General features: G+C 38.4%; 1 protein-coding gene across 1 annotated transcript in view; it reads right to left on the bottom strand.

Moving 5' to 3' along the window:
* Window positions 1–1,825: 1,825 nt before the first annotated feature.
* LOC145327441 (arylsulfatase B-like) overlaps window positions 1,826–20,130 on the bottom strand; it is a 22,250-nt gene continuing 3,945 nt past the window's right edge. The window contains exons 3-22 of the mRNA XM_080170991.1: window positions 13,911–14,011; window positions 13,201–13,255; window positions 12,699–12,735; window positions 11,797–11,882; window positions 11,203–11,296; window positions 10,455–10,547; window positions 9,832–9,925; window positions 8,817–8,887; window positions 8,497–8,561; window positions 7,781–7,881; window positions 7,603–7,688; window positions 6,758–6,804; window positions 6,467–6,542; window positions 6,046–6,099; window positions 5,738–5,897; window positions 4,116–4,243; window positions 3,534–3,581; window positions 2,737–2,868; window positions 2,379–2,504; window positions 1,826–2,047 (exon numbers count right to left, since the gene is read on the bottom strand). Of these exons, the coding sequence (XP_080027117.1) occupies window positions 1,927–2,047; window positions 2,379–2,504; window positions 2,737–2,868; window positions 3,534–3,581; window positions 4,116–4,243; window positions 5,738–5,897; window positions 6,046–6,099; window positions 6,467–6,542; window positions 6,758–6,804; window positions 7,603–7,688; window positions 7,781–7,881; window positions 8,497–8,561; window positions 8,817–8,887; window positions 9,832–9,925; window positions 10,455–10,547; window positions 11,203–11,296; window positions 11,797–11,882; window positions 12,699–12,735; window positions 13,201–13,255; window positions 13,911–14,011 (1,775 nt within the window). The 3' untranslated portion in view covers window positions 1,826–1,926. The remainder of the gene's footprint in view (window positions 2,048–2,378; window positions 2,505–2,736; window positions 2,869–3,533; window positions 3,582–4,115; window positions 4,244–5,737; window positions 5,898–6,045; window positions 6,100–6,466; window positions 6,543–6,757; window positions 6,805–7,602; window positions 7,689–7,780; window positions 7,882–8,496; window positions 8,562–8,816; window positions 8,888–9,831; window positions 9,926–10,454; window positions 10,548–11,202; window positions 11,297–11,796; window positions 11,883–12,698; window positions 12,736–13,200; window positions 13,256–13,910; window positions 14,012–20,130) is intronic.

Raw genomic sequence — 20,130 nt, 5'->3', positions numbered from 1 at the left:
CTTTAAAAGAAATTACGAGGAGCGCTGTTGCTCTATGTTTGTCCATCACTATTTATCGAGCTGCTTTTTATAAATGTTGTATGTCTTGTTTAAAAATAGTTTCAAAACGAACAAGTGAGGCATAAATTTATTAATCTATGAAAAAAACACTTACATTTTAATATTATAACAAAAACATTCAAATGATGTTTATAGTTAGAAAATTCTCTCGTAACTACGTCAAAAATGCTTAATAACTATTACATAAATATCTCTTTAAAGAATTTGGGGATTATATCAATTAAAATAACAAAACAAAACGTGTTAAACTTTTGTGATGTTATTAACTTAAGTAACATATGGGTGACATCTTATCGACATGTCGTAATCATATGTTTGTCATAAATTTGGCTTTTTCAGCTTTTGCACCATACAAGAGGAACTACCAAATCACGTAAAATTATGTGAATAAAAATGAAATTAAAGTTGGGTGTTTGTGACTGGCATAGTATCCTTTATCATTTATCATTGTTGTAATATCATTAAATTAAATACCCAATCAAAAACTGTATTGTTATGTCAACATAAGACTGTAGTAGTGTTATTTGATTATTGTTATGTTTATATTATGTCAGGTCTGTCTTCTTTATACTTATAATTGTAATCGAATTAAACATTGAAATTGTATAGGTATTGCTAGCCGTTTTTTTTAAAGAGGATAATGTTGTTTGATACATCATTAACATTAATAAAATTTTAGTCTTGATTAATTGTACATAAAGCATTAAGCATAAAGCTATATAGGATTTAAATGATAAAAGAAACTATTTTTATTTAGTTTATTATATTTTTTTTAAATGAAAAGATGAAAGTCTTAGATTTATTGATAGTCAAATTGAATAATGTACAGTACAAATGAATGATTTTTAAAGATTACAGTAGATAAAGTTTTTTTTTAGATATTCAGATTGTTTAAGCTAGCCTATGAGTTTTCATAGCCTTACATGATAAACAGGTATACAGCTTAGGACAGCATAACTACTAGGCTAGCTTAATATACAGTAAGACCCACGAAAAAGTATCTTTTAGGGTAAACAGCCTTTATTTCTTAATGTATCATCAAAAGTAGTATATGTCCTTGTTCTCTATATATTTTCACAAAAGAATATACAAAAAAATATTTACCTACATTAACAACGGAGATTTTTAGAGCTAAAGTTTTGAAAAAGTGACTGAGGTTTTAAGTTAAAAGCATTTTTTACACCTATTTTTGGTGTCTTTTGAGGTTAATGATATGTTTTGCAAAAAAAATTTATATTTTTTTAGACTCTGATGATGTTTATGCCAATAAACGAAAATATTCGGTACCTGATGTGTTGATTTTTTCTTATTGAGGTATAGAATAGTTGGTGCGCGTTCTTTTTATGAATATAATTCTCAAGAGCTTTTTAGAAACTTTGGCCTTTAAAACCTCCGTTGATATATACTTGAAATAATTTTTTTTCTTTATCTGGTGTAAAATTGTACAGAGAACAAGAACATATGCTACTTTTGATGATACATTAAGAAATAAAGGCTGTATACCATAAAAGATACTTTTTCGTGGGTCTTACTGTAGGATATGGCCAGATGTATGTTGGTAGAGTTTAATTTCTAGGTAAATATTCCAGTATGGCTTCAAAACCGATTGATATCCGCTGGATTAGAACCGGTTCTCAGCCATACTGAAAAATCAGGATCTACTGCAGTTCACGGTAAAATATTTTACCGTGAACTGCAGTAGATCCAAAAATCATGTAGAACATCGTATTACAAACACTTTTACACAAAAAAAAACCAAAACTAGTTTAATCTTATAATTTTTAATTTTAATATCTGCACAAAGCTATCTATAATACGATTCAATAAATAACTATTCTACATTTGTATTTGCCAAACATTTAAATTTTATTTTGGAATACACCATCCTGTTCCCAAATTATTGTTGAAATTCTTGGGATGTCCTCTTCTATCTTCTGGTATACTATCAGGAAGAGTTATGCTTTCTGTGTGGTACAATAGTCTGTTCCTTAAATAAATAACAAGGATTTTTTAACAATTCGGAACCTTAAATAATGCACTCTATATTCTAGTACACTGTCAGTCAGGAAGAGTTATGCTTTCTTCTATACGATACAACAGTCTGTTCCTTCAACAAATAACAAGAATTTTTAATAAGACCTTTTGAGACCTTTAATAATCTCAAAACAGGTTACATCCTATCTTCAAGTACACTGAAAGGAAGAGTTATTTTCTTTATTGTTGTATAATAGTCTGCTGCTTAAATAAATCATAAATTAGGATTTAATGACTAGCAGCCTGAATCTTTAATAATTGTCCAGATCTTAATGTGTACTTACTTCAATTGTTGTACAATATCAGGATGTCTATCTGCCAGATTATCAGTTTCTAGTGGATCTGTCCGCAGATTAAACAGGTATATTGGGGATGTTTCCAATATTTCAGTCCAATTCACAAATTTAAGCCTAAATTAAAGAACAAGAATGAAAGTCCAATCAATGACAGTAAGAGAATTGAATTTATTTGAAACACTTTAAGTCTTAAATGTATCTGTCAGCAAAATTTTATTTTTAACACTAGTGTGGAAATATACAGAGTTCCAGGATTGTGCAAGATTAGTTATTGAAGTGCTTTTCTCACAAGAACGAGTCAGCCCAACACTTGGGTTTTAAAATTTTAATGCCTCCAAAATCCTACTTTTCAAGCTGAGCAGAATTATATCTTGGCTCCTCTGGTTCAAGATATTTTTGGTCTGAACCACTTTCATCATCATCATCTAGAGTGCCATCATCTATATTCAGTTCTAATGATTCTAATGTTCTGTTGGGTCTAAAATTATAATTTATATTGTTAGATTCTAAGATTTTATATTTTTCAAGCTAACTAAACCTGCGAATTATTACAATAGTACCCAAAGTTTTATGATAACGTTTTCTTATTGGCTTAACAACTTTGGGATATTTTATTGAATTTTGATTGGTTGGTTCATTAAGTTGAGTGTCTAAACATTTCAACCAGTAATAGTATTTATTGTGTATCATCACTAAGGATGTACATGATTTTTTTTCGGTCATTGTCTTATCCCTCTAGATCCCATGATTTTATTACTAGAAGCAGAAATCATTGAAAGAATGTAACATTTAAGCATATTTTTTCCGAGGCTAATATGCGTATATTTTAAAATCAATTGATAATAGTTTCTTTAGGTTAAAATCTATTTTATTCAGTGTCAATTCTTCAAATATTTTTGTCTAAACTATTCAGTGAGACCCACAAAAAAGTATTTTTAGGGTTTACAGCCCATATTTCTTGGTGAATAATGCATATGCTGCAAATATCTCTAAATTCAAAGAAATCCTATAAAAAATTCTTAATATTTAATGATTTATCAAGCAAGATGGGCCGCAAAAAAATACCTTTTAGGGGCCAGGCTGTAAATAATAGCTGGAAAGAATACAATGGAATTGCCAACAGTTTTGACAGAGGGAGATTACCTGTGAATAATTTCAACAAGCTTTACTCTGCCACTGCAATCATCAGTTCTAAAAATAGGACAATCCCTTTAAAAGTAACAGAATGTCTGTCTTTGTGCTCATGTGTGTCGGTCTGTCTGTACCAAAGGATCTCTCTAAACGCTGTACCAATAGGGTGCAATGGAGCTTTTCATACGTCTAAAATTGAAAATGGAAGAAGGTGACTCTTCCCCCCCTTTACCTTAAGTGCCCCTAGAGGCTTCTACTTGGTGTAGCTAATAGTAAATAAATAAAATACCAAGTTATGTAAAGCACAAAATAAATCATTTCATGGTACTATTCAGTGATTTTTAACTTTGAATTTTGGAATGATTTAACAATGGACATTATACGTGAATATTATAACAGGTGAAAAATTTATTTAATTTAGGTTGATAACATGGACATCATTTATTGGTCAGTTCGTTCATCCAGTAGGAGGGGAAGGGAGGTGATTGGGTAAAGAGGATCATTATTTTAGCCACCAACAAGTTTCACAACATAAGAGTACATGATAATCTTGTGTCAGATCCAAGTAATAATAAATCCATTGCTATAACATACCTTATATTCCTAGGCGCAATAGCTCCATTTTCTCTCATCCATCTTCTATATTCTCTACGATATTTGGACTCGAACCTGTTATCCCAGGCTTGGCTAAATTTTTGCTTCAATTTTATTTTGTTCACACCCTTTGAAAACAAAGTTATCCTTATAAAAAAAAATAGGATGTTGGTATATTTGTCTTGTGTAGTACATCTGATATGTAGCGAAGGATCTCGGTAACTGATTTTTCTTCTTTACAGTGAAGATGTTTCGGTACGCATGCCTTGCCGTACACGAAATCTTAATCTCCAAGCCCTCCGAATGACCAACATGTGAATGTTTACAAATGTGTATTTATTACCATGAAAACGGTGAATCTAAAACAAAAATATAAAGATTAATTACATAGCATTAATGGTTTATTATTTTTGTATATCGAGGTTGCGTGATTTCAATTTAATTAAAAATATAAAATTTCTAAAAAACTTTAAATTGGCACGAAACATATTAAATAGCATCAGAAATTGATAATTTTAGATTCAAATGATCAATAAAATTAAGGAAAATATTCGTATGTCAAAAGTTAGCAGTTAAATGGTCTATTTGTTGAAAAATTAATGTTTTAAATTTCTTCGTAAAAATATACCATACTACACTTATTATTAAGAATTAAGATAAATTCTTACCACATTATGATGTCAAACTAAGCAGGAAGGCTTATTTGAGATCTTCCACGGATTAGAGCGCATGTATATCCATCCAATACATTATTTTTATTCACGTAGCTCTTCACATGGGAATCAACAAGGAAAAAATGTGCGCGCCTTTGTTTGTTTACAAGCGAAGCGCGGAGATAGTTAGGAATGCCGCGTAACACACTCATTCTCTGGTGTAAGGAAAAGGAAATTAATGGGTTCGAACTTGCCAGGGAATACAAGAAAAATCATTCCAACACAGAAGATATTATGTAATGAAATACGTTGAAGACGACAAAATTTATACCTTATGATGCCATGTCAGATATCCTTCATTAAAAAAGAGCAATGCTGGAGAAATGAATTGGCACAAATACAGACAAAACTTAAAATCATATAAAGTTAGGACTTACAGGTAAAGGGAATACAATTTAAAAATTAGGTGTCTGCAATGTAGTCCTATGTTGTTATTAACAATCTTCAGATATATCAATCAGGCATGTAAAAGAGAATATACATTTGTAGTTATAGGGCCTTTACACTTAATTAATCTCTCAAGATTTATTTCCATTGGCATATCTCTATGCCTGTTTAATTATAAGTCATCAACTTTATTTCTGAGGTTAATCCTTTAACTTTCACTCAAAAGAAAAAAGTTATTCTTGTTCTCCCCCCCTGCAGTGGTATATTAAAGCCAATTAAAATAATAAATTTCTTAGATTAATTGTATGACAGGGATCTTAAGGGATAAGACAATGAAAAATAAATACATGCTTATAAAACCCACTTCCCTTTCTGTATATTAACATCATGGTTGTAAAGTTTGGACACTTCTGGTTTGGAACTGAGCAATAATTAAAAGTACCGGATTAAAGTTTTTGAGCAAAAAAAATAAGATAATATAAGTTTAGGTAGCAGTTTAATTTACAATCTACTTTCCCATACCTCCTTGATTGTATGTATGTATAAAATATAAATATATATTTGTTTTTCCTTGGTCGGTGGAACACTATTCATCCATTTCAGACATTTCACAGGCATAATGTCGGACTTGTACCATCCCATCAGAGAAGGCTTTCCATATAACAGCTTATAATCCCCAACTCTAAAAATAAAGATGTATATTTTTTTAACAAAGAAGAATTGTTTTTTGTATATTAGGTTGAAGAGTTGACTATGACTATTACAAAACTAAAATAAAATCCTTGTGCGTGGTTTTAATTCTATAGGGCGAGTCCAAAATGATAATTTACCTTATTGCTCCTTCATCGTCTTTGATATTGTATACCAGTTCTGTTCGAGAATCTCTGGAAAACAAGAACAAGTATGTCAAACAAGTGCAATAGCGGAGCAGAAAAAGAAACCACTTATGGTTAAATATCTTGATCATGTTTGAATAATACATAATAAATCATACATAGTGCTTATTAACTAAGAGAAATTTTTAAAATGGAACCTAAATGGAAGTAAATAAAATTTAACCCCATAGCGTTACGGACTGTCGTATTGACCAACAGACAAAGTGAGATACCTATTAGTGTAAAATGAGAAAAAAAGAAAATATATTTTTTAAGCACATCAAAGGTGACGTAAGTACATTATAATTGATAGACTTTCTCACAGATTTACAAGAATAATTTATTAATAGAATAGCTTCGCTACCCAAAAACATACTTCTTATTATTAGAAATTGAATTCCATTGATTAACTCCATCCAAATTCAGCTGTTTTGTTGCGTTCCCTTTAAATCCTGAATATATTAGAATATGAGAATTATTTTATAAACATTTAACTTTCAACTTTCTGTATGAGAGTACTGCTATTCGTCAATAAGCATGCAATAACAATCTTATAGGCAAAGCAGTAAGTCTTAAACGTAAGATTGTCATAAAAATAAGCATTTTTCAATAATACTGCTTGGATTATGAACCTACTCTACAACGTTTTTAAATTAATTGGCAATACCTGCCAGTTTCAAGAATGTAGGCATCCAATCAGTCATATGCATCATCCTATACAAAAAAAATGGGAATTACATCCATTATATAAACTAGGAAAAGTTAGGTATTATATGATTCTAATTCGTTTAATCATGTTTCTAATAGCAAATTATATCTCTGTGACATTATCAGGAAAAAGTAAAAACATATTAGAAATTTCTGAGAATGGAAGAAAGCTAAATATAGAAAGTTCCATTTGGGATAGGGCTTGAACTAGAATTATGGGTATAGTCCCTTTCATAACATCGCACCTTATGGGGCGATTCTTCGTATTTTTCACAGTAGCTTTTCTTCTATTTCTAGCCCCTGCGGAGCCAATTACCTAACCCTGTGGGGGCAATCACCTAACCCAATATAACCTATAAAAAGCCATTTTAAAAATACGACGAATCGCCCCATATGCAGCGATGTTACGAAAGGGACTATTCCCGAATTGATCTATGACCCTGACCTTACACAATTCACAAACACTCATTGTCAGAGAGGTGATGGGATGCGTTTGAATCTCTGCTCATTACCATGTCATAATTTAATGGTTTCTGCTGCTACTTTGTGAGATGTATTTCATTAAAAGTTAGAGTAGTGGGAGTTACATGGCCAAATTACTATGTACATTTACAGACAAATCTCTTGCAATCCTAGGGTCGGTTATCTGCTACTTAACCTAATTCCTGGTTGTTTGAAAAGAAAATGAGATATTGGCTCTAATAAGGTATTCTTGGTTGTTGGAACTAAGGTTAGAGGTAAATAAAAATGTAACTACAATTAAGTTAGAAAATCATTTAATTTGAAAATTATCAAATACTACACCTTTCATTAATATAAGAGCTGTTGTCTAACAAGGATGGAGCATGTACAAAGGTAGGAACTCTAGTGCCTCCTTCCCATAGAGTATTCTAAAATATAACAAGGATGGAGCATGTACTGTACAAAGGTGGCGTTCATCAATTCATTGTCACTTAGAACCCATGAAAAACCTAAATCTCACCTTACCACCACGTAAAGGCCAGTTTGAACCTCCATGTTTGATAGAAGCTCCGTTATCAGATGTGAATACTATTATTGTATTATCGTATAAATCATTATCCTAATTTTTTAAAGGGACATTTTTTACAATTTTAAATTATATTTTAAAACATATGTAAGTTTTCTGTAGATATTATTTTGTTATTAATTTAACGCATTTCTTGATATGAAGATGTCTTTGACCAGGTTTAACTTTAATTCAATTGAGCTGCTTTAAAAGATAGAAGTCTGAAAATTCTTTTGAAGATTCTCATCAATAATTATTATTTTCTTAACACTTCTTAAGCTCTCTATAGTGCCTATAAAAAATTACTTTATACAATACAAATAACAAATGATAGGCCAATACAACACAGACCAAATTACCAATGGTAAACCAGTAGACTTTTTTATTGATCAATGGTAGGCCAGTATGATGTCATTTTTTTAAAAAAAGATTCAAACACTTCATATAGTCAGTGTATCTCTCTGACTATCAGTCTGCCTATGAATCAACAAAACATTGAGGTTTACTTTGTAGCTATTAGGATATTAATTAGGGGAAGCTTCTGAAATTTTCTTATTTCTGTCTACTCTCTATAGTTCATTTAAATTTGAATTTTACCCACAAATTATTAACAGTTCTCAAAGAAAAAATGTACTTAAAATTTTGGATAGAATATGGATAGAAATGTTCCTTTAAAGCCTGAACAATTTTTCCAATGGCAATATCCATATCCAACACCATAGCTCCATGCACATCTCTATACAAATATTAGGTTACTAAATATATTTATAGAAACTCTATTTGAAGTCATAGGATCTAAATTGATATAAAATATTTGGTTCAGGTTGGTGGGCTAAAATGGCAGTAGAATACAGCTGCGTTTTGCTATAACAATTAACTAAAAGTACAGCCAGACGGATAGTTATATGGATGTATTTTTTAAAAACATTTGTTTTACTCAAATTTCTTTGTTGAAATAGTAATTTCAGACATCAGTATCATTTTTTTGTACCTGGCCTGATTTGCTGTTTTGTTGATATTTCTAAAGCTCTCTAAAGTTGGCTGGATTGGGGAATGAGGAGTCTAGAAAAGTAAAAGTAATTCTTCTCTAGTCCCTCAACTTTCTTTAGAAAGAAATTAAATTTTTTTCCAGTATGGCTAATATCCGCTGGATTAAAACCGGTTCTCACCCATACTTAAAAATCATGTATAGCATCGTATTAAAAACAATTTTCAACCATCATTGAAATAAAAATAATAAATAAATACAAGTTTTGTTAGTTTAGGACTTCGGCCCTTCAGGGCTAACAAAATTTGTTCAAATCTTTTTCTTTTTAAATCTGCCCAGAGCTGTCTATTAATGCAATGCAATAAATAACTATTATAGCAATCATCAATCAAGTTTATACTAAACGGCAGCAATCCTTGCCATATCTAAACGCATTATTATGACTTCAACAAAGCCTTTGATATGAGTTTAATACCAAATAGCTCACCCCAAGAGAATGGATATAGTTTTCAGGCATAAATCAAGCTGCCAAAATTTTGACAAGTTTATCAAGTGTAAAGGCAAAAAACCACTACTAAAATTTTTAAAATGTCTTTGCTTTATTTATTTCATTTTATTCAAAATATTTGCAAAACTTGAGGTAGACCCTTTTTTGAAAAAAAATGTACTATACAAACAGTAGCCATCTGATGAACTATGATCACAATGTAAGTAGATTATGGCAGGGAGGTAAGGGACATTAGGTTGTTTATTCACTAGTCCCCAAAGTTTTCTTATGTGTTGGCTTAATAATTTTGAGAACTTTTATTGAATTTTGATTGATTGGTTCATAGTTGGGTGTCCAGACGTTACAACAATTAATTGTAATCTACAGAAGAGGTAATTTTGTGTATTATGATTAGGGATGTACATCAATTTATCGGCTATTGTCTTATTCCTTTAGATCCCTGGATCAATTGGCATATAATAACACGGGCCATGGAAATATTTTCTTAAAATATGATCTGAAAGTTATAACCTGGAAAGGTAGATAGATAAAGAATGGTTTAACTTCGTCAGGATTTTCTTTAGTCTCCTCTCCTATTTCATTCAGTATTTCAACTGTTCTATCACTGAAATTAAGGATGGCTTAATTTTTTTATTTTTAGCTGCAATACTATCTTTGATGATAATTAGCAACCAACAGCATTAGCGTAAATTATATCACGCCTGCTTGCTGTCAGGGAGGTGTGGGGTTTAAGTCAGTTTCACACATCAGCATACTAGAGATGTTAAAAATAGTACCTAGTACTGCATTGTCTGAAACGTAACACTTGTAGTGAAAGAATGTGGGTGCCTTAGCGCAAGTAATTACAACACAGTTAGAACTTCTAGACAAAGGTAGTCCAATCAAATAGTTGGTTGTCTATTGAATGTTACCGTATATCTGTTAGTTGGGTTTAGAGTATTGCATCCCATTAAAAGAGAATGATGCTCTGATGCTCTAGATGATTACTTGAAATTGAAGGAGACTCCCAAAGTTACAGAGTAGGATAATAAATATTGTAAACAAATGCTTCGTGCAATGAATGCATATAACAAACAGATCAGATGGAAAGTAGCTTTGCTTCGAAACTAGATATAAAGAGTTATAAATGTTACCCATAGATATTAGTAGAATATATATTTTCATATTCTCTTGCAACAGTTTCACCATCAAAGAAGTCATAAGCGCCAAACAAGTCTCTTCCAGCCCTGGATTAAGAATAATTGCATTTCAATAAAATTAAATAAGGATAAAGCTCGTTAAGTAAAACAAAGAGGTACATAAGGAGAAGTAGATAGATGGAAATTGATAAGAGAGAGAAAGGGGTGTATAGAAGAGAGAGGAATAGAGATATTGCCATCAAGAAAATTTGCTTTTCTAGAGGACCGACAAACAGAAACACAGTAATTTTTGGGACAAATTTGATCATTCTTAAAGAACTAGGATAAAAGAAATCAAGATTTTTTTTTTTTTGGGGGGGGTGGTTTGAGGTGTCCCACTACCAAACAAAATAACTTAAAACCATCGTAAGACCAATAAGCACAACCTTATCAGATCAGATTCAGCAGTTACCGAATCTTAAGTTTAAGAAGATGGACAGACGTACTACTTTTGTATATAGACTAGCGACCACGTCAATAGCCACTAGGGGCACTGTATTGGAAGAGACAGAAACTAGCTTTAAAAAATACCAAAACTTAAAGCTGAAAAAAGAATGGTTTAAATCTACCACAGAAGCTATGTGAATTTTAAATAGGAAACTCAATCGATGCAGGAGTTTTTTAGATCTTAAGCCTCAGACAAAAGACCCTTGTACTAAAAAAAATTTTAATTTTAAATCTAACGATTCTTTACTTTACATACCTGGCATGAGTATAATAATCAGCATTACCAGCCCACATACCCAAGAAGGTTTGGAAACCCCTTCTTGTGGGTAAATATTCAGGGGCACAATATCCTATAAAAAAGATAAAGTTTCAGAATATGGCTTTTTTAAATGCAAAGCGTATTAGATAACGCTTAGAATCCCTCCACCTGTCCTTATGTCAGAATGAATTTGAATGGTTAGTTAAAAACAGGTAGTCTCCAAATAATTGGTAATATTCTTAAGTATATTCCTCAAATGTTATAAATATTTTATCTGAATTAATCATTTATTATTTGCAATAATCTGTTTGAATATATTGGAACAGTTAGACAGATGTAAATTAGTTATCTATAGCCTCAAATTATAGATAGCTTGTTGCGGATATAAAAATCAAAAAGTAAAAATTTTAAACATGTTTAATTGGCACCAAATGGACGAAGGTCCGGGCTAACAAAACTGGTATTAATCTTATGATTATTATTCATTAAAAATTTCTGCAATACGATCCTAAACATGGTTTTAAGTATGACTAATCGATTCTAATCCAGCGGATATTAATCGGTTTTAAAGCCATACCAGAAAATAATTACCTAGATGCCATTTTCCAACCATGTGTGTCTGATATCCTAACTTGACCAGTTCTTGTGGTAAAATTGTGTGGTTTATTGATAATCCTTCATTATATTATTTTTAATCCTTATAATGAAGTAACAGCATGTCTGTTTGCCTTTGTATCTGTTTGTCTGTACTGAAGGATCTCACTAACCGTTGAACCGATTGGGTTCTCCGTAGCAGGGTAGCTTATCATAGGTACTGGGAAGGTTTATAACTTTTTGGGGGGAGGGTAACACCACCTACCCAAGAGAAATCACAAAAAAAAATATTAAAATTTTTTTTGGCCTAGAGACTTCAACGCAATATAATGAGGTATCGTAGAGACTTTATAGCAAAATAGATAGGTGTCGTAGAGACATTTAAAGTGCCTAGTTTATAATATACTAGCGGATGCGACCCTAGTATCAAGGGGATTCTGTATTCAATGGGGTAGATAGGGTACATAATGGCCTGAAACCATCCCAAGGATTAAATATAAAATTAGAATATCCTGACCTATATAAAGCTTCCCTATAAATGAAAACTTAATCAGTTTAGTTGAAATCTTACACTTCAAAGAAATAGATAGTAGTTTTTGTCGAGGGAAAAAGAATATTTATGCTTTATAGAAGAATTTAAAAATAAAATATGATTCTGAACTCCAAAAACAAAACATACTTTCTTGTTTATTGTAAAAAATTTTAATTGTAATAATACTTTTTGAATATACATTACATATATTGAACAATATTTACTTAAATTCACAACTTATAATACTACAAGATTATAAATTATGTTTTGATTTTACCAGGTATAAAAATAATTAGTGAGAATACATATATGTATGTATACAGTTATAGAGATGTTATATAAAATATAAAAATAATAATATTTTCCTGTAGGGGATAGTGGCTTCAAAACATCATAATGTCTCCCTGTAAAATTGAAAATTGATTAAACTAATTAAATGAAAAGATAAATAAGAATATGGTATAACTAGAGGCGTACACAGGATTTTGCTAGGGGGGGAGTAAACCTTGAAAAAATAAGAGAAGAAAGTGAATTTCAATATAAAGTATGCCCACTTAGCACGCTCGCTAATCCTTAAATATGTCTGTCTTTGTGTGTGTCTCACAATATGGTTTTCCTTTAAATAGTAGCTTTTTATAAGTCCAAGAAAGGCTTTTAACTATTTTAGGGAGGGTACATCTATCCTCCCAAGAAAAAATGTATCTACAAAAATCCACCCCCCCCCCCCTCAAAATAAAATATATATTTTTACTACTTTATTAATTTGAATTGAACTGCAACTGAAATGAAATGAAGAGAATGGTCGACTCCCCCCCCCCCGCTATCTCTCTGGTGGCGTATCCGCTAAAGGTAAAATAAATTGTTATTACCAATGTGAAATGGATATTTTCCAGTTATGAAGGCTGATCTTGATGGTGTACAAATCTGAAATGATTATTATTAATTTTAACAATAAGTAGCGAAGCATAAAAAATAAAGGATAGACAAACGGACAAAGATATTTATAAAGGAGATGAATAGTGTCCGTATAAAAAGAAAAAAAAGAAAGAGATGTAAGAGATAATAGAAAATCTCGAAACCATTTTACAAAATAGATTTAAATATAAATACTTGTGTAAACTGACAAACTTACCGACAGATAAAACAATCAGCAGTCTATAATAAATAACATTTCCATCACGTAGACTTTCAAAGGAACCGACGGACAGACATAGGTAGGTAGAGCAGCTTCGCTACTAAAATGTGACAGTGTTAAGGAGGTAGTGGAGTGTACGGATAGCACACTGTTTTACAGACACACTATATACCGGTTATCTGTAGAGTATCTTTGCCACCAATGGATTTATTATAACTTGGAACTTACTCCAGATTCCCATGTACTCTAATAAAGTGAACTTACAGCTGGCTAAAATAATAAGCTCCCCCACTAACCCTCCTTAACCCCATCACATCCCCTCCCCTTAGTGAAGTGACCAATAAATCATGTTCATTTTAGCTTCCAAAATTGACGACAATTTTTGCCCTGTCACAATATCCACATAAATTCTACATTCAATATTGTACAGCTATGAAATAATACCGGGTTAGTATAGTGATTGTCCAGGATAACTGCATCCCCTGCCAGCTTGGATAGTGATGGCATGGATACTGCAGGATTGTGCCATGATACATCATTGAAACCTGCGGTTCAATGTTTATAATAGTGTTTCATAACTTTTATTGACTATTCATAACTTTTCCCATAATTTTCGTATACAAATTTTGGCATGAAAACAACAAAAACTTTGATTGCACGGCATTTTGACATAGGAATAAAACTGTTTTTCCTCCAAATTTGCTAACTTGGACCCTTTTGTGACCTTTTATAATGTTTTGTTTCTTTAGTAAAATGTATAATAAGATAATGTTAAATATATTGTGGTATCCGCCGAGGATAAATGGCAGACACCGGAGTTCAATTAGATTACGGCAGTGTGACAGACGTGGACACCTTACTATAGAGAAGCTACGCTTCTCTAGCATTCACTAGATAATGATCAACATCTATTTCAGTTGTCACTTTATTGAAGGTTTAAAGGATACTAAAGCTATATACAACAAACAATGAATACATGGATAGGAATAAATAATCATAACAAAAGCATTATAACACATATACAATAGTCAGTTTGGGCAATAATGATCCCCCATCCCTGGAAAGGGTGGGGGAGAATTAAGAATACAGTTAACCATAATAAACATGACAGATTCAATCATTAATTTTAAGCATATGGAGGGGGTCGTCAGACCCCTTCCCCAGGACTCGGGGGAGGGCCATTGACCCTCCACCGAACCCCAGTTCAGGGGTGCCATAGGCATGGCTCACGGTTGCCGAATACCACAACTCTCCCCTCGGAAGGCTGGGAGAGGGTTTCCCTACCAGACTTCCGACAGTGGTTGAGGCCTTCGGTCCGCTCCTTAGGGCTAAGATATATACAAACGATAATGATTCAATGGAATCCTAGTGGTGAGTGTTTTCTCAGGGTTGATGGGCTCCCAACGTGGGATAGAAGGCAGAGGCTGGCTTTGGTTGGACACGTTGTTCGGCGCCGGCAGGTGTCAGGTTGGCAGGTGGCACCGTTGTTGCTGGAACGGTCAGCAGTGGGGCCTGCTGGTTGTTGTTGGCAGCGGCTGGGGCGCTGGCTGCCAGGTTGATCGTCTGGGCAGCGGCCTGTCCTCCTGAGGGGCCGCGGGGTCTGCCAGAGGGCGGTCCTGGCCTACCTGGGCGGTCATGCCCGCTATCAGCTGATTGCATAGACACCATTTCCTCGGCTGCTTCCCTGCCGATGGGAATGGCATCCCAGTCTACTGAAAAGTCCCGGGACTTGGCATGGGTGAGCCTGGCTCTAGCCAGAGCTTTCCTATACAAAGCTGGATGGTACAGGAACACTTGTGACATCGCATTCAGGGCTGCTCGGACGCCTCCTTGTGCTGCTGCCAGAGAAATGATGGTTAGGTCCCCCAGCAGTTTGAGGATCAACAACAGCAAGCACAGTATGGCTGCGCCATCTCCCCACTCGTGGATAGCTTGTCTAAATCCAGCCCAGACATCCAGGGCGGCCTCTCCTTCCTCCCCCAGTCGGTCAATGTTGTAGGACACTATCCCATGGTCTCCTGTGGCCGAACAGCTGCCTTGCTGAACGCAGGAGCCATAGGATAGGCCGGTCAGCATGGCGCTCTTGTATGCTGGGAACGCCAGCAGTTGTTGCCAGTCGTTCAACTCAGCCTGCGAATACAAGCCCCCTGAACTGAAGTCATCTAAGGGCTCTGTCAACAATTGCTTAGGCGTATCCAGCGGGGGTGGCCTCTTCTTAGGAGCGGGGGTTAACTCTATCCAGCCTTCCTCCGCGTGCACAGTCAGGGGGTATGTGGAGGAGCAGGGGATCTTGGTGGCGTGCTCACTATATACTCGTGTCACAGCGTCTACAAATCCTGTGGGTTCTACTGGCACTTTGTCCCAACACTCCTTGTGTTCGCGGACAACGTATTTATGGCGTTGGCAGGTCAGCTGCAGCAGGATGTCTCCCCTCAGTACCGAGAACGTGCTCCCCTGGACACGCACTGGGTGGGCCGGGTCTAGTTGCTGGAGCTTCCAGCAGTTGGCCGCTACTTCTTCTGCTGCTGTGCTTTTCATGCGCGTTTCCAGGGTAAACCCAATATAACCTGCATGTATTTGGGCTTGTAGGGGGACGTCAACATCCCTAGCCGACACTCTGGGCAGCGCAGCCGCAGCTGGGTCAGCTGCCACGAACAACGCTGGATGGTTGGTGGCATGGGCCTCGAAGTCGCAGTTCACAATCGAGGTGGGGTTGGTCATGTTGATGAAAAACTGAACCTGATGGTCAACCAGGTATGCATCCATCACTAGGCTGGGCTGGAGGCTGCGGATCAGCCTCAAGGGGCAATCTCTCCCCAGGTGGTCCCACACGTAGGTTGCTTCCCCAGTGATGCAGGACAGCTCAGAATGGGGACACTCCAGGGTCAGGTGGTCAGATTGGGACTCCACCCGTCCATCCTCTACCACGTAGGTCTCTTCCTTGACCAGCAGCCGTCGTTCCTGGAGCACTAATTCATTGCGGTACAGCTGGCCCTCGAAGTGGACGTCCTCCCCTTCACAACCCACCCCCTCGGGGCTGTTGACGAGGGCGCCCACCATGTCAATGGTGAAGAACAGGGGATGGTTCAGCTGGAACGTCAGTGGCTGGGTCTTGCCTGGCAGCGTGTAGACTCGGTTCCTGGCCAGGTCTCGGCACGCTTCTGGGTCTATCTTGGTTGGCCTCATGAGGGTGGGGACCGAGGTCACCTTGAGGTGACCCCATACCCCACACCTGAATGTCCACTGGGACACGGTGAGCTGGCAACTGTACCCGGTTGTTTCCCTCACCTTGACCTGCTGCAGGACGTGCACTTCATGGCCCAGGGGCACCTCCTGGTGTAGGGGCTCCGTGTTACACATCTTTTCTTTATTGTAGGATGTGACATGGGTGGGGTTGGCACAGTCCCATCCCACCAGGACGTAGCTGGTTGTAGGCCACACGGCTGCCAGCAGGAGGCCCCACAGGACCATCCACCAATGGGAGAGGCTTCCAGGCAACCATCTACCTCGCACACGCGGCTGGGAATCTTCAGCTCTGGTCACGGCTGCTTCTTGTGGCTGGACACGGCTTGGCTGCTCCTGGCTAGATACAAGTTTCCATTGAGCGTTATCTTTGTGCGGCCGGGGCACCCCGATACCCTCCCCAATGACAGACTGGCAAGCGACTGGCGCTTGCCTGGGTGTCGGCTCCCCTAGCCCCAAGTGCTCCCTTCCCTTGTCCAAGGCATGCCCAGTGGCATGGGGCTGAAGTGCATGTGGCACAGGCTCGCCCTTACTCACTTCCCTCCCCTGCCCTAGGAACTCAGGTGCATGTGGCACAGGCAAGTCCTTATTTTCCCAAATTTCAATCTCCCCAGCCTCTGGTGCAGGGGGCACAGGCAAGGCTGGGGTTTTACAATAGCTTGGATACAACACATTTAACAAATTCAACTTATCCTGGTGTTGGGCAGCTGGGTTCCTTCGGCTGGCAGGGGGCTCTGGATGGCATGTAGCTGGGCTCTCCCTGCAGGCTGGTGGCGCTGGCTGACTGGGGGTGACGGGTGTCACCCCTTCCTCTGGGACTGCTGGCTCGTTCCAGGACTCAGGTCTCTCGGTGGCGGCGACGGTTGTCGCCCCAGACATCAGGTTGGAGGCTGGCTCGTTCCAGGATCCAGGTATCTCGGTGGCGGCGACGGTTGTCGCCCCAGACATCAGGTTGGAGGCTGGCTCGTTCCAGGATCCAGGTATCTCGGTGGCGGCGACGGTTGTCGCCCCAGGCACCAGGTGGGAGGCGCTGGATAGCACCCCCCCGTCATCCCAGGTGGCGACGCCGGGTGGCGTCCCATACATCGATGCTGAGGCGCTGGCTAGCGCCTCCTGCCTCTCTCGTTCAGCGGCCGCCAGGGCCTCCCTGTACACCGTCTCAGGGACGCTGGATAGCGCCCCTCCACTCTTGCTGGGTAGGCTCAGTCGGGCAGGTTCCATCATGTTGAGGCTAAAAGGCTGGGGCCTCAGAATCTCTGGCTCGGCGATGTTGTTGGGTTGTATCAGCTCTGGCCCCAGGTGGTTGAGGCTGAAGCCTAGGCCAACCCGGTTGGGTTCAGCCGCGCCGCCCAGTACGTTGATCCTAGCGGGGACAGTCCCAAACTGCGGCATCCCATCGGCTCGGTCCGCAGCTTTGGGGGCGGCTGCTTGCTGTGGTGGTGCTGGGGGCGCGCTCCCTTCCATGTGGGCCACTCTGCTGGGCTTCCCTGGAGGGGCGCCCTTATCGGCGGTGCGCCTGCGGCTGGCTACCTGGGCCCAGTCAGCTCTACAATCGGCCGCCGTGTGACCATCATAGTGGCAACGCTCGCACTTGGCAGAACGGTCACGGCGTGGCTGGGTGCGTCTCTCCTCTAGGCTAACTTCCACAGGCGTTGGGCAGTCTCGAGCTCGGTGGCCTCTCCCCTGGCAGCGGAAGCAGCGACCTGGAACCTTGTCATCTGGAGCGACCTTCCCCATCTGGTGGAGACCCGGAGCCAAGGCGCCAATCTCCATTGGCTCCGAATCATCATACTGGGGCAACTGGATGCTGGCCGATCTAGTCAGCCCGTCAGTAGAGTCTACTAGGCACACACCTTCTTTCAGTTGCTTTGTGATCATGGTGACGGTAAACATGGCCTTACGAGTGTACTCAGGTACACTCGTAATTTCATGTCCCATCATGATGCGTTTTACATTGGCGTTACGAATTCCACGATTTAATTCGTCCACCAACAACTCAAGATCCTCATGGCTGTAGGCGTCCCGATACAGGGCACATTTAGTGGATATGTACGCCTGTATCGGTTCTGTCGAGTGTTGCTTGTAATCCCTAAACGCTTGTTTAAGCGTTTGGGATTCAAAAGCAGGACGAAATAGCATTTCACACTCGGCCTTGACCTGCTCGTAGGTCAAGGCTTGGCCTGCCTCGCCAAACAGATGGGACGCCATTTCCGCCGCTTGCCCTACCAGTGACAGTAGGAGGGCGTTGCGGCGGTTGAGGGAATCATGAGGTGGCACGCGGTAAACCGCCCATGACATCTCGAGTCTGCGGATATGTGACGACCAGGATTGCTTGGGCGGCCCTCTATACTCCGGCAGATTGCTCAGCATCAGCTTGCGGTACTCGGCTGGGGCCGGCTGAGGGTCATCCTGGAGCCATCCTGGGGCTTGATCACCTCCTGGGGCTTGCGGCTGGTCCATCGGGTCAACGGTTCAACGGCGGGGCACAAAGTTATACAGTACTAAAAATGAATGGTTTGTCACTTGAGGCGTTCTAGCCTAACAGCCAACACTGTTTGTATCACTAGGTTGGTAGTTTAGTTGCAAAGGTATAACTTAGCTGTACTTATCACTAGTTAGGTGCTGAGGTTGTAGGGGTAGATAGATGTTGAGGGTCTGAACTGCTGTCAGGAACTGATTGGGTTTTCCTTTATCACACTGGAGCTAGAAGGAGAGAAGCTTGTAATTCTTTATTTGCTCAAAATACCCCTGTTAAATGCTATGGAGTAGCTCCGCTCCGGTGTGTGTGTGTGTGTGTGTGTGTGCGTGAAATCTCCTGGCCTTGCAACGCGCGTACGCACCGTCAAATCCGCGCACATGGGGAAAACGCGCTCTTATCCCTCAACTCGCTCTCTCATTGGTCCGCTTTGTCCGTTGAATTTATGATATTTTCCGCACTTTGTTGCGCTACCCGTGAATGGCGCTCTGTGTTCCCGGTCGCTAGCCCCACACTACAGACGGACTTAGGCTAGTGTGGGTAGGAAGGGGGAAGCGCGTGAGGGGACGGGGGTAACTCCGTCCGTTCCCCCTGTGAGGGAGGGGTAACTGTGTGCTGGTGTAATAGTGCCTTTTCTTCTTAATCCTAGGCTTATCTATTATATCACCCTGATTGTATTTGCCTTCAATGGAGAGGGGCTCCTCCCTTTCCCTTGGAATAAGGGGTGTATTGTTGTTGTGCTGTGGGCTTGAGGTGATTTGATTGTATATCAGGGTCTTTATTATATTACATCTAGCTTCTATTTTTGTCCTTATCACAATTGCATAACAGATTTGTTTACTAACCCTGTTCTATTTTTAGCTGTTATCACAATACACAATAAATCCAAGCCTGTTCTATTTTTAGCTTTATCACAACACAACAATTTGTTTGCCAAGCTTTGCT

This window comes from Acartia tonsa, chromosome 9 (assembly GCF_053477335.1).
Source record: "Acartia tonsa isolate MP-2025a chromosome 9, ASM5347733v1, whole genome shotgun sequence".
Classification (NCBI taxonomy): Eukaryota; Metazoa; Arthropoda; class Copepoda; order Calanoida; family Acartiidae; genus Acartia; species Acartia tonsa.
Note: the sequence above shows the minus strand (reverse complement) of the source record. Positions and strands in the feature narration are given on the sequence as shown.